The following is a 14762-nucleotide window of genomic DNA, read 5'->3' as shown; positions in this document are numbered from 1 at the left end:
GCCTTTGATCCAGCACTTAGGAGGCCCACGCACATAAAACTGTAGTTCAAGGTTAGCCTGGTCTATGTAGTTAAGTGCCAGGCCAGCCAGGGGCTACATAGTGAGACCCTGTCTCAAAAAACAAAACAACAACAACAAAACTTTTTTAAGTTAAAGTCAAAATAATTCCATTATTTTCTGTGAAACTTGGATTTGACTAGGTCTTGAAGAATTTTTTGGAATCTGACATGTCCCACACCCTAAACCCTAACCTCCATCCTGAAGAGATGTTTTGCCGAATAATTCTGAAATGTTCTGCTAAGTTCCTACCTAACCCAAAACTCTTGGAAGCCGATGTTTTGCCGAATAATTCTGAAATGTTCTGCTAAGTTCCTACCTAACCCAAAACTCTTGGAAGCCCCCTAATGTTGCAGTTTTTTTGGGCTACATAAACCCCTCTTTTTCCTATGTTCAATGCTATTTTCCTCAACACCCCCTAGAGCCCTGTCCGACAGAAAATGAAGCTTGCTTAATTTGACCAAAGAATTTGAGTAATGGTCTTCACTCTCCTTCACTCAGATTAACAAAGAACTTATCCCCACTTTTTTTTTCCTTCTGAAATGGGGCCTCCCAAGTCTCCTAGAACTACTGGACAGAAACCCGAACTTCGTATTAGAGCTAAAGCACAGCTAACTTTCTAATTCATGTTAAGTTTGTCATTGTTACTCAACATTGGAAATGTCCTAATTACCCAAGCAGCACATGGGTGTGGGTGCATGTGCACATGTGTGTGTGCATGTGTATGAAGGGCAAGTAAGGTTTGAGGAGTACAGTGACAGCTCCCTGCAGCAGGGAGGTCTGAGAACAGGCTGTCCTGATGATCTACTTCCAAAAAAGCAGAGACTGGCTATAATTTTAACTCCTAATCCTTCTGCCTTCCTCTCTAAGAGCTGGGATTACAGACATGTATCACCACACCCAGTTTTCAGGGTTCCAGGGGCTGAAACCAGGTTCTAGGCATGCTAGACAAGCATTCTACCAACTGAGTTACAGTGCCAGCCTCATTTAAAGCATTTGTTTATGAAATCTAGTTTCCTGAGAATGATTAAAGTTTTAAATGTTTTAAAATATTGGCTATATTTTTCTAAGTCTAGTAACTATCAACAGTTTGGAATGATCATTAGTTAAATGTTTTCAAACTTCCAAAATTTCAAAGCAGTAAACTAATAAACAGTAAGAGAAAGCTTACACAGGAAAGGTACCTTTTCTTTTCATCTGGTGGGGAGTGGAAGGCATGTGAAGGGATGAACTTTGTACTCTATTAGTAAGTTTGGCAGTTGCAAAGGCCTTTGATCACAGAACCAACAGTTCATCTGGCCTGGATTTCTTCTGGCAAAACTGTTATGTCTGAGTAGGCATGCTGGCCCTTTGTGAAACTGTAAATGATTTAGGACTAAAGTTGGCATTTTATCTTGTGGAATCAATTAAAGACAGAGGGGCCCTTCTAACAACTTTGTTGAACCAATCAAAAGACTAGAAGTCTCACAATCAATTCTAAGACTGCAGCCAAGAAGGAAGTTCCTTCAAGACACTTAGGGCTGGGCCTGTTAAGAGAACAAGAAGATTGTTCTTCATGTTTTGTTAGCCAAGCAGAAAACTCACAGAGAAAGAGCAATAAAGACTGAAACTGGCTGGAAAGAAGCAGACTTTTGCTGTACTCTAGGTATGTTGTTTAATTATTTCCCAAAACTAACCAGACTGATATTTTAAGGTGGTCTATTCTGAAAAGAACTGTTTAATATTAGGTAACTAATTTAATATTAGTTTTTACTGTATACAAAGTAGTTCATGAGCTGATTCAGAGACAGGAAAAAGAAATTATTTTGTGTTTCCTTTGTAATGTGAGTCATGGGTTTCTGAAAAATAAAATAATACTCAAGTGAACTTCATTTGCATGTATTGAGCAAAACAAGAAACAGAAAGGGTACATACCATATAATTCACTTATATGGCAACATAAACAGGCATTTTGATCTTGAAACGAGAAGGATGGTTTCCTATGGAAGTGGAGGATTATCACAGCAGGGCATGAGGGAACTGTCAAGAGTACTGAGTATGTGTGTCTGTCTGTCACTGGAGGTTAGAAGCCTCTGGGTTTTGGTCTTCACCTGCCACCTTGTTTGAGACAGGGTCTCCTGTTTGCTGTTGCTGGGCTAGCTGGCCCATGAGCTGTGGCAACACATGCGCAGTACTGTCTCTGGCCGGGTATATGTGTTCTGGGCATTCAAACTCAGGGCCTTCCGCTGTGCAGCAAGCACTTTATCATTGAGCCATCTCCCCTCTGCCCCTTTCTATTTTTTTAAACAAGCCTCAAATAGCCAGGCTGGCCTCAAACTTACTGTGTAGTTGAGGACCTTGAGCTTCTGATCCTTATGAGTACAAATGTTAAAAGATAATACATGGGCTGGAGAGATGGCTCAGAGGTTAAGAGCACTGACTGCTCTTCCAGAGGTCCTGAGTTCAAATCCCAGCAACCACATGGTGGCTCACAACCATCTGTAATGGGATCCGATGCCCTTTTCTGGTGTGTCTGAAGACAGCTACTCTCTCTCTCATTCTCTCTCTCTCTCTCTCTCTCTCTCTCTCTCTCTCTCTCTCTCTCTCTCTCTCTCTGTGTATTTAAAAAAAAAAGAGAATACCTGTTCTATATATTGACCAAGTTCTAGGTTACACCTGTGGCTTTCTTTGCCAGAACATACTTAATTGTACAACACATATTTTGTCTGACTAAAAACATACATTGCCCTCTAAATTTTTATATTAATGGAGACATCTTTCAGGGCTAGGGATAGAGTTCAGTATAGAATGTTTCCTTAACATGAGCTAAGGTATACCGTTACACCACAGTATACCATCCCCCAAACAGCAACAACAAAACACATAAAAATAAATAAACCACCACCCCCAAACTCAATTAGATTTCTTTTTATGTAGTAAGAGAGACTGAAAATATTACTAGATTAGTATCATTTGTCTTAAGTGAATACCTGTCTCAAACTCAAACTCAAAAATGACAGTAGAGTCAGGCATATGTGGTTCTGTATTTCCAGAACTTAGAAGTAGCAGGATCTGGAGAACAAGGCTACCCTTATGTTACATAGCAAGTTCTAAGCCGTTTTAGCTTCTATAAACCCAACCAAATACACTTGAAAGGGTGTCCCTGTGGGAATGCAACGGTATAGGACTTTGGAAGAAGAAACTGACATGGACAATCACTCTTCATGGCCAAGTAATTATGTGTATACAAGTCTCAGGTCTTTGGTTTTCTCACTGAACAGCAACAAGTCAGAAGTGACCATTCAGGGCTGTGTTGGTCAGATTCCCCCCCAAACACCCCCTGACTCCTTAACAGAAGTCATAGTCATCTGGAAAGAGAGAACTTCAATTGAGAAAATCCTCCTTAAGATTGATTTAGAGGGCTGGAGAGTTGACTCAGAAATTGAGAGCATTTGTTGCTCCTTCAGAGGAGCAACAGGTTTGATCCCTAGCACCTACATGGCAGCTTGTCACCATACGTAACTCCAGTTTCAGGACCACACAAGTAAATAAACAAATGATAAAAAAAATGAAATCAAATAGGACATTTTTACAATTCAGCTCAAGTTGGCAGTGCACAGAACTCCAGATGACAGTTATAAAATAAAGGTGAACCAAAGCTCACAGTCAACATGAATTAGGTAAAAAGCTATAAATGTAAGGAACATAGATAGCAGACAGCCTCTGTTTAGAATTCAGAGGTGAAGGCTTTGCTCAATGGAGAACACATGTACAGTGTTTATGAAGTTCTGGGTCTGGTTTCCAGGAAAACTCCAATTCTAGGGGATCTGTCATCTGATGCCCTCTTCTGACATCCACAGACATCAGGCATGCATGTGGAGTGTGTGTGAGTGAGCACACACATGCACACACAGGCAAAGCACTCATGCACATAATGTAAAATAAATCTGACAACAACAAAATAGGTTGAGGTGGACATGGTGCTAATCCTAGCACCTGGGGAGGTGAAGTAAGGAAGTCACTAATGAGTCCCAGGTCAGAGAGGGATACATAGAGGATTGTGTCAAAAGCAAACACCCCCCCCTTCCTTTCCTTTTCTTCCCTTTCCTTTCCTTTTCATTTCCCCTTTCCTTCTTTCTAACCCTTAATGATCTCCTGACTTGCTAAAATGTGGTGAAGTAGGTCTATGGGGTCGTGGCATGTATATTTTCTTTGATAAAGTTCACCCAGTGGTTTTGACACACAAGTGGGCATCTTACAAATAGTTATGAGCCACCATGTGGGTGCTGAGAGTCAAATGCAGGTTGTCTGGAAGAGCGGCCAGTGCTCTTAATTGCTGAACCATCTCTTCAGCCCAACATTTCAGATATTAACGTCAAATCTTTAACAATTAACTTTTATAAGATGGACTTCTTAGGCCAGGTGGTGGTAGTGCACACCTTTAATCCCAGCACTTGGGAGGCACAGACGGGAAGATCTCTGTAAGTTTGAGGTAAGCCTGGTCTATAGAATGAGTTCCAGGACAGCTGAGGCCACACAGAGGAAACCCTGTCTTAAACAAACAAACAAACAACCACTTCTTTTTTTTAAGGGAGAACTTACCTAAATTTCATGAAAGATGAGTTTGTAAGTGACTTAGAAACATTTAAGGGGTGACATCTTGGGAATATGAATCTATAACTCAACTGTATTCTTATGAGTAGTGGAATTATATTTTGCTAAAGTTAGTTGTAAGTTGTAGGCATTCCTGTAACTATGCTAAATGCTAAATGTAAGATTTTTTTGGAGCAAAGTTATGACTGACAAATTTTATTCCATAAGTTGAGTTCAGTTGTGTAAATTCTCCCAGTACCCCTGGCTGTCCTGGGGCTGGTTATGTAGGCCAGGGTGGCCTCAAACTCACAGAGATCCTCCTCCCTCTGACTCTCAAATGCTAGGACTAAAGGCATGTGTTATCACTGCTGGCTAAAACGGATTAAAAGAATGTGTACATGTCTGTTTGTGGGTAGGTGTACAGGATTCATGTTTAAATACCTTTTCTCTGTAAAGTCTGCATGCTTAGTAGCATGTCACACGATCCCTTTAAACTTTAAGACATTGACGATTCTGTTCTGTGTAAACATTTTATGTATGTATGTATATATGTATGTATGTATGTATGTATGTATGTATGTATGTATGTTTGTATGTAATGTATGCCTGAGTGCATGTATGCGCCTATCCCACAGATCTTTGTTCCTAACATAATACTTTGATTAGGTAATGGCACAAGACTGAAGAGTGGCCACATCCTTCCTAGCACAGAGCTCATCCTACTATGGAAAAAATAGCAAACTTAGTGGCTCCTACATGTAAAACGGAGGAGGAGAGAAAATAAAAAGCTTTCATTTTCACTCACAAAAACTACTCAAAGTACTATTTTTCTCCTTTTAAAGGAAATTTTCATGTTCTATGTGATCATATCAAGATTGAATATTTTTTCATCTTTATTAAAAGACTGAATATTGATGTTTTGTTTCAAGTTGTTTTTAATACTTTTCAGAGCTATAGTCAGATCTGTGACAAAGGCAAAAATAAAAGTCATGTTACAGAATGTAGAAAGCAGTGATTCAGACATGAAGTCACTCATCTGGGTATGGTTGTGATGTTCAAGGCCTGGGAAATGCAGCTTACCACAAGTATTTCACCACAAGAAATCAATCATTTCAAAGCTGGTAATACTTCAGTATCAACTCAACCTCTTCCTCCTCCTTTACACAGAAACTACAAGTAGGTTGATAGGGGAAAAGTCTCAACGGACTTCTATCATGCTTACCTTACAGCTTTGAAAAACTGATTTCTTGTGTGTTTCAGTGGTGAGCTGCATTTCCTGAGTGTCAGCAGACTTCCCAGCGGGAATTCCAGTCTGATGAAGAATCAGCCAAAGGAAGTCCTCACTGAGAGACACACTGGTATCATTCACTGAGTGGAAACAGTGAAAGAGTAACATATTTCTAGAGGGAATTTACATTATTAACACTCGTGCTTTTGTAGCAAGTTACAGAAATACACATTTATCTTTCCATGGTAGAAGGAATAAGTAATTCTCCTCAAAGCCCTAGCTTTGTCTCTATAGCCTTTTCTGTTTTACTCTGTATCTCACTCTGGGATGCTATTCACAACTGCATCACAGTCTTCCTAAACACAACTGAAGTGTGAACCCAAGCAAGTGTGATGGCGCGTGTTCTAGGCGTGGGGAGGGGAGAAAGAAGAAACCTTCCTAGTCCTTTGCATGACTTTAATCAGCTGGAGTAGGCCACTTCTCATAGCAATAAACATCTGGAAATTCTGTTCAACCTACATTGACGTAATTAAAATTTTCAAATAAACAGTTAACATTTTAAATAGAAACAAAGAATCTACAGAAAATAGCTCTAGAAACTATCAATTAGAACTTTTCTTTAAAAAAATACTGAAATAGAGGCTGGAGATGGCTTGCTGGTTAGAGCACTGGCTGCGTTTTCAGAGGACCTGAGTTCGGTCCCCAGGACCAATATGGCAGCTCACAACCACAGCTAACTCCAGTTCCAGAGGATATAATGGCCTCCAAGTCAGTAGGCGCATATGTGGAACATAGATATACAAGAAGGCAAAACTCCCATACCAGAAAGTCCTGAACTGTAAACTTGTTACTGGCCATTCGGAATCACAGTTTATTGCATTATCAGTCTAAACTGGATGTCACTAGAGTACTGGCAGTTCCGTGGATGCATCTAAACTTAGTTACAACAAAAACTTCAACTCCTCAGTCACATTAACAATACTACCAGTGTGTAATCATGATACATACCTAGTGAGAAGAATTTTAATGTATAGCAATATTCTAGACAGAGTGTCTAAACTAGAGAGATGGTTGTTACCATCAAAGGCCTTACCTGGTCTGAGGAGGTGTGGATGTGTAACTGGGCTGGGCTGGCCTAAGTACCGGTTTGGAATTTCCTTTACTGGCACCGGCTGGAGGGAGTACCTTCGCTGTAAACATGACATGCATCCTGAGAAAAAACAAAGGATGAGATGGAACAGTGGACATGACCATCTTCACTGCATACATGCTCTTATCTATTCCCAGCAGTTTGGGTCCTTACAAAACACACACTAGCATTTCTTTCCTCCTCCCTCCAATAGATATGTGGCTCTTTTTCTGTGCAAGAGCCTGTATTGGGCCCTAAGAAGCAGAGATAAGGTCTTTACCCTCACAGATTTTAGTCTACTACAGTACAATAAACACAAACACACAATACAGTTATAAATAAGGAGCTATAAGGAGGAGGAGGTACAAAGAAAAACAAAGAAGGGTCAGAAAGGCGTTCAAAAGTGGCCAGAGCCTATGTTCTAAAATTTGGAAAACTAGAATTGACATTTTTATTGAGACTATGTTAGCTATAGGTTAACAAGTACTTACTATCTCATTTAATCTTGCAATGTTATAGACTGATAAAATAAGGTATGAGAAAATGCTTAATCAGAGTTGACATATAAGTGAGCATAGTTAGCATTAATTTAACAGAACTTTCCTGAGGATATCACCGGAACACATGCTACGCAAGACGCAAGATTGTTTGCCCTAGTAGACAAAACATGGTGGAGCTGAGACAAAACAGAACATCACAGTACTAAATATAGTAAGAGATTCATATGTACAGCAACTGTTACAAGATGGGTGAGGTCATTCGTAAAGACATTTGTGTGGGACTGCAGAAGACGGTGATCAGACTGTTCTGAACAGAAACCACTCAAGTTACTTCCCCTTGAGAAGAGAAAAGGAGCATAATGCACACCATCGTAGCAGGCACCTCAAGTGAAAACCTCTGGTTTCTTTGGAAAGTCAGTTATGTCAAATGATGTTTGCGTTGGGGCACAGAGGTGAAAGAATGTTTCACTGAAGCAGATACAGATGAAAGGATGTTTTGCTATAGCAGACACGTGAAAGAATGTGTGATGTTTAGAAAGAATATAAATATGACCCCACAGACTGCAGGAACGAGCGCGTTGGTCTGCCTTGCTCTATCTTGCTGGTCTTTGCTGACAACACACAAGCATTGCTTTGCCTCGCATTGCATTCTGGTGACTTCATTAAGAAAAACTCACTGAAGAACTTCTGGTGAGGTTCCTGTGGCTTCTTGCCCCTTCTGTGGGCTTGGGCAATTGGTGAGCCTTCTGGTTTCTTCTGGCTTGAACTGCCCTTGCTGATTCGTGTGTGGTGTCCACTGAATGGACTGAGAACAACGAAGATTGGAATCGCCCCGAATAACTATTTCTAAACAGGTCCACTTCCTCTGTATCTTAATACCCTTTCTTTCCAATGTCTCTGGTGGGTGGTGAGAGTGAAGGGGGTTAAACCCTTCTTAGAGTAAGTTGAGGAAAATTTATACCTACAGGTACTTGTACAAATGTGCTTGAATGTAAAGAAGCAGCAGGAGGCAGAGAGAACACACGAGAATGCACCAGTGCAACAGGAGGTTCCTCTGCTAGCAGACCTAAAAAGCCTGTGTGGTTTAGTGTATCTCTGTAACTTCGAGGCCAGACTGGTCTACATAGTGAGGTCTATGACAGCCATGGCTATACAGTGAGACCCTGTCTCAAAAACCCCCAAACAATTGAGTTATCAGGATCAGACATACAAAAACAATTTGCTTAAGGCCATACAGCATTGGACAAAATGAGATTCACATATAGGATTATTTAAATTCAAAGTCTTTGGACTTTATTCTTCCACCCAGATTCAATGCAAAATCTTATTTAATCCTGACACAATTAGTATTGATTGTAGTAGTCTTCAACACATATTCAGTCCAAAAGTAGAGTATCGTAAGTCAGGTCAAGATAAAGATTTCTCTAGAGCCTGTGAAGCATTATGGATGGCAAGTGTTTGACAGTTAGGGGTCTGTGTGTGATGTATATGCCAGTTTGTGAGTACACATGTGCATGTGAGTGTGCATGTATGTGTGGAAGCCAGAGGTTTACAACAAGTGTCTTCTTTACTTCAGTTGCACTTCACTGCATTTGTAGAGACCCTGGAACTCACCAATCTGGCTAGACTGGCTAACCAGCCAGCTTCCAGGGTCCTCAACCCAAGTCCATACTAGGATGGACTGGGATGGACACCACCACACATAGATGTGCAGACTTGCACTCCTGATCTTGGATTCTGCCAAGTGTATGGTATTATTATGGTATTTGTTGTGGCAGCCTCAGGGACTAATACAATGACTTGCTAAGCTTTCAAGGCGCCAAGTGATAACTGGATGCACTTACTACAAATCTATGTCTGCTCTTAAATCAGGCCCAGATAGAAAAAGAGAGCAGGTGTTGATTAATTTTTAAGATAAAAAAACAAAAAACAAACAAAACAAAACAAAAAAAACTTTATTAGCCAGGCAGTGGTGGCACAGGCCTTTAATCCTAGTACTCAGGAACCAGAGGCAAGCAGATCTCTGAGTTCAAGGCCAGCCTGATCTATAGAGTGAGTTTTAGGACAGCCAGGGCTACACAGAGAAATCCTGTCTCACCCCCCCAATCCCACTCCGCCCCCCAAAAATAAAACAAAACAAAAAACCCCCCATTGCCACCACCAAAAAAAAAAAAAAAAAAAACAAAAAAAAAAAAACAAAAAAAAACAAACTTTTATTATAGAGAACTTCCAAAATTGAAAAGTCACATTCCCAAATGAGCGCCACCCTAAGTTTATGTTGGTGAACTTCCACAGTTAGCAGGCACTTGGGATTGGAAGATTCAGAGCTCCACACTGCATTTCATACTTTTACTACCAAATACAGCTTTATGCTCTCACCACCAAATATAAAAAATCCACAAGTCAGAACCAGAAAAACAACTTTACAGTCTTGCAATTTAAATATTTTTAAAACATTTACCCCTCCAGAGAAATAACTTTCTCTAGAGCACAGCAACCTTTGCCCCTTATATTTTTTAGTTGCCTCTAGAAACATTTGTTTCTAGAACAGGAGGGCTAGGGCAGTGGCCAGGCATATGAGACAGCTAAAAGGGTGAGTGGAGTGCAGTGGCCAGGCATATGAGACAGTGTGCTAACAGGGTGGATGGAGTGCAGTGACCAGGCATATGAGACAGCTAACAGGGTGAGTGGAGTGCAGTGGCCAGGCATATGAGACAGCTAACAGGGTGAGTGGAGTGCAGTGGCCAGGCATATGAGACAGCTAACAGGGTGAGTGGAGTGCAGTGGCCAGGCATATGAGACAGCTAACAGGGTGGATGGAGTGCAGTGGCCAGGCATATGAGACAGCTAACAGGGTGAGTGGAGTGCAGTGGCCAGGCATATGAGACAGCTAACAGGGTGGATGGAGTGCAGTGGTGGGAAGAACAGTTAAGAGGTCGGAGGCCAGGCTGCAGCCCAGAGGCACATTTAACTTTTACATGCTGGGCTCTGGGACAATCCAGTCACTGAAAAACAGCTGGGAGTATTGGTTCAGGGGTGAACCATTTTCTTAGCACATCAAAACCCAGTACTGAAGTATAGAAAGAAATGAATTGGACTCATCTCACCTCTTCACTGGTGAGCAATACCTGTCTCAAGTACAATCCGTACAAAACAGCACAGCCGTACTTTCTCTCCCTCAGCAGGAAGAAGCGCACTACTCTTGATGCTTTCAAATTGAATTTGGCCAACTATTCTGTGTGTCATTTATTTAAGTTATATGACCTAATTAAGTACATTTTTGTTTGGTTTTTGGAGGTATGGTTTCACTATAGTCCTCACTTGCAATGTAATTCAGGCTGGCAGGGCCCAGGCTGGCCCTGAACTCACACGTACCCACCTGCCTCAGCCTCACTGGTGCTAGGATTGAAAGCGTGTACCACCAGGCCTGCTTACCTTTATACTTCTGAGGGCTTCTTAGATTACTTCCCACCCCCAATTTTCTAACTTTTCTCTGGATCACGGACTGTCCTACATTTTGCAATGTCGAGACCCTACATTTCTAGTCCAAGAAATGAGAGTCAAGTGGAAAGAACAGGATGTGAAATCAGGCTGAAGTTGAAATATTAAAATTTTCATTAACAAGTAACATTCCTACAAATTATCTCTTTAAACCCAGTTTCATTATGAACACAAAATATTTATTTTGGTGGAAGGCTCTACCAATTAAATAAGGAAAAATAAACATACCGGGGAGTTTGACTAAGGATATAACCAATAGATACATGAATCCCTTCAGTGTGCCTAAGCACATACACTAGGTAGAACTCACATTGAGTTTTAAGTGTTTCACAGTCCCTCCAGTCTCTTACGACCAAACCAAACACTAAGCAAAATTTGTTCAGACCTGGCAAAGAGCCTACACCACATGCTACATTTACTATCTCACTGAAAATAATTTAACTGAGGCATGACAGAAAGCAATCAGGCATGAACAGGAAGGGATGAAGAGCAAAGGGGATTTCTAGGAAAGCAAAATGATGGGAATAGAGCAGTGTTTTTAACTTAGGGATAATTTAGCCGGAAAGTCAGTTTTCTTTTCTTTTCTTTTTTTTTTTAAAGATCTATTTTTATTAGCCATGGTGGCTCATGCCTTTAATCCTAGAACTTGGGAGGCAGAGGCAGGAAAATCTGAGTTTTAGGCCAGGCTGGTCTACAGAGCTAATCCTAGGACAGCCAGGACAAAGAAACCCTATCTTGAGAAAATGAAAACTAAAAACAAACAAAAATAAATAAATAAATAAATAAAAATAAAAATTTTTATGTGACTAGTGTCTCTGGAGGCCAGCAGATACTGGATCTCCTGAAGCTATAGTTACTGAAGGGTACTGGGAACTGAAACCTGGTCCTTGGTACTACTAGCCACCTCTCCTCTCTTGCACCACAGTCTTGTCTAATTTATTTTTATTTAGACTTTCTTATTCTACTTTTCCAACTACACCTGATCTTCTATATTGCAGTCATGAAAAAGAAGTCAGAGCACCAAGCTGGCACACCTAGTCTGCAGAGGGCTGTAGCAGACATCGACAACCTCAGGATATGAGTGAGCTTAACCATTCTAGAAACTACTACTCTGCCCGCTGACTGACAACTCTGTCTGATCTTAACTCAAAGGCCATCTTCTCACAAGTTTCTAATAACCAATGTGAAATAGCCCTCTGTCCTGTCCACCACACTCCTCTCATTTGTTTTTGAGAACATAAAGGCAATAATTTGAGACACTACATTTTCCGAAGTTGCTATGGGCATTTTTGCTGGGTTTTTTTGTTTGTTTGTTTTTGTTTTTTGTTTTTTGAGATAAGGTCTCTCTACATAGTCTTAGTTGTCCTGAAACTCATTCTGTAGGCCAGGCTGGCCTCAAACTCAGAGATCCACTTGCACCTTCCCCCAACCCCCATCGCTGATATTAAAGGCATGGGTCACCAGAGCATGATACCAGTATTTTATCCATTTCTCATACTCTCCTTATTTAGAGTTTGAGACAGGGTTTTCCTCTGTAGCCTAGGCTGGCCTGGAACCTTCCACAATCCTCCTATCTTGGCCTTCTATGCTGGGATTACAGGCATGAACTACCTTCCCCATTTTGTATCCCATTACAATGGAAGCATCCCCTCTAATGACTCTGCCAGCAGAAAGCTTGACTAGTAGGACACTAACTCCAGGAAGTCTTCCTTGAGACCATAGCCCATGGTGCCTCTCATAGCAGTCTATCCATCTAGTGGATCTTCCACCATAGTTCTTACTATAATTACTTATTCCTATCTTCTACTGAATGTATGTCTTTTGACAAGAATAAGTAAAAATTTCAACTGCTTGAATACTTTTTCCTCCCAACAAAGATTTCTAAGTTTTTATTTTTCTACCTAAAACCATAGAAGCTGGGTGATAGTGGTGCACAACTTTAATCTCAACACTCAGGAGGCAGAGGCTGATAGACCTTTGAGTTTGAGGGCATCCTGGTTTACAAGACAAATTCCAGGACAGCAAGGGCCACACAGTGAAACCCTGTCTTGAAAAACCAAACCAACTAACTAACCAAAACCATAGAACTATGCGGTAATTAAGGCTCTGTAATCTGGAGGTCAGAATATATAAAAGAAATGTCATGGCCATTAGCTGCAGATCATACAGAATGATTTGGGAGAAGTTGCATTTAGAAGATCTGAGCCCTATCTCTGGCCCAGTATGACACCATAATGCAGCTCTGACATATGCTTGCCGTCTGCTTGCCACACAATCAGCATCCTCAGTCTTTCAGCAGTGGCCCACCCCCGCAGTCCTAACACTGCCTTCAATGTAAAAATATGCCTATTTGCAGACACTTCTGCCTCCACCACCAGCAACTGAGCCTGAGCTGCCAGGAAAACACAGCACTCACCATCAAGGGTGTTCGTTTCTAGTACTGTCATGGTGGACTACTATGAAGTTCTAGGAGTACAGAGATATGCATCACCGGAAGACATTAAAAGAGCTTACCGTAAAGTAGCACTTAAATGGCATCCTGATAAAAATCCAGAAAATAAAGAGGAAGCAGAGCGAAAATTCAAAGAAGTCGCCGAGGCATATGAAGTGTTATCAAATGGTGAAAAACGGGACATTTATGACAAATATGGCAAGGAAGGCTTAACCGGTGGAGGTGGCAGTCATCTTGATGATGAACGTGAGTACGGTTTCACATTCCGTAAGGCAGATGATGTCTTTAAAGAAATTTTTGGTGAAAGGGATCCATTTTCATTTCACTTCTTTGAAGACTCACTTGCAGACCTTTTAAGCAGTTCAAGAAGCTCCAGTGGAAGCAGAAGCAGAGGATCCCTTTTCTCCCGATCCTACGACTACCCAGTGTTTGCCAGACTTTCTTCTTATGACACGGGATATTCACCTTATGTTTCTCGGGGGCATGAGAGCCTTACTTCAGTCTCTTCCCTGGCATTTGAGGATCCTGGGGTGGGCAACTATATACCCATTACACCGTCAGTTATTAATGGAAGAAATGTTAAGACAAAGAAAACTTTTGAGAACCGTCAAGAAAGAAAAGTTGAGGATGACAGTGAGTTGAGATCCTTTCTTGTAAATGAAGAGGGCTTTGCAGACAAATGTAACTGGAGAAGACAGTCATTCAACGATTATTCACCAAATTCCTATACCCACTCAAGTACAACTCAATATTCTCTTGTGGACGACAAGGAACAAGGATCACCTTGGGTCACCAACAAGAAGGAACCTTCCATTTTTTCAGCAGGATTCAAAGAAGGTGGTAGGAGGAAAAAGAAGAAGCACAAAGAGGGGCAGAAGAAGAAGTCCAATAAAAGGAATCGCTAATTGACTGTTTAGACACATTATGATCATATAACATTTGAACACCACTCTTTTGTGTGTTTTGGTTAATCACAGAGTTTTATAGATGACATTTGTTTAATACTATGTAAGAGTAGCTGGGGCTTTTGTTTCTTTGTTTTGTTTTTGAGATATAGTTTCAACTTTTGTAGCCCTGGCTGGCTTGGAGCTTGCTAAGGATACAAGGTTGACCCTGAAACTCAGAGATCTGCTAATGTTTGCCTCTTAGTTCTGGGATTGAAGGTGTACACTCCCATGCCTGGCTTTATTTTATTTAAACATTTTTACCAAGATTGTGGACATTTGTTTAGCAGTGTGTAGATAAGTTGTATTAGAAAAAGATGAATTTGTGGTGACTGATTTTAAAACTATGGAAAAGAGCAAAGGGTTTTTTTTTTTTTTT

General features: G+C 40.8%; 2 protein-coding genes across 2 annotated transcripts in view; one reads left to right on the top strand and one right to left on the bottom strand.

Moving 5' to 3' along the window:
* Positions 1-14762, bottom strand: part of Xpnpep3 (X-prolyl aminopeptidase 3) — a 48389-nt gene that overhangs the window by 27095 nt on the left and 6532 nt on the right. Inside the window, exon 2 of the mRNA XM_032918244.1 lies at positions 6951-7067. Coding sequence (XP_032774135.1) covers positions 6951-7067 — 117 coding nt within the window. The remainder of the gene's footprint in view (positions 1-6950; positions 7068-14762) is intronic.
* Positions 13060-14349, top strand: Dnajb7 (DnaJ heat shock protein family (Hsp40) member B7). Its single transcript, XM_032918233.1, has one exon. It carries the CDS (start codon positions 13433-13435, stop codon positions 14342-14344), a length of 912 nt encoding a protein of 303 aa, XP_032774124.1. The 5' UTR covers positions 13060-13432; the 3' UTR covers positions 14345-14349.

This window comes from Rattus rattus, chromosome 1 (assembly GCF_011064425.1).
Source record: "Rattus rattus isolate New Zealand chromosome 1, Rrattus_CSIRO_v1, whole genome shotgun sequence".
NCBI lineage: Eukaryota > Metazoa > Chordata > Mammalia > Rodentia > Muridae > Rattus > Rattus rattus.
The sequence above is the reverse complement of the archived record's forward strand: the minus strand, read 5'-3'. Positions and strand labels throughout refer to the sequence as shown.

Coding starts and splice junctions, on each gene's coding strand:
- Dnajb7 (XM_032918233.1), top strand. CDS start 13,433: ATGGTGGACTACTATGAAGTTCTAGGAGTACAGAGATATGCATCACCG.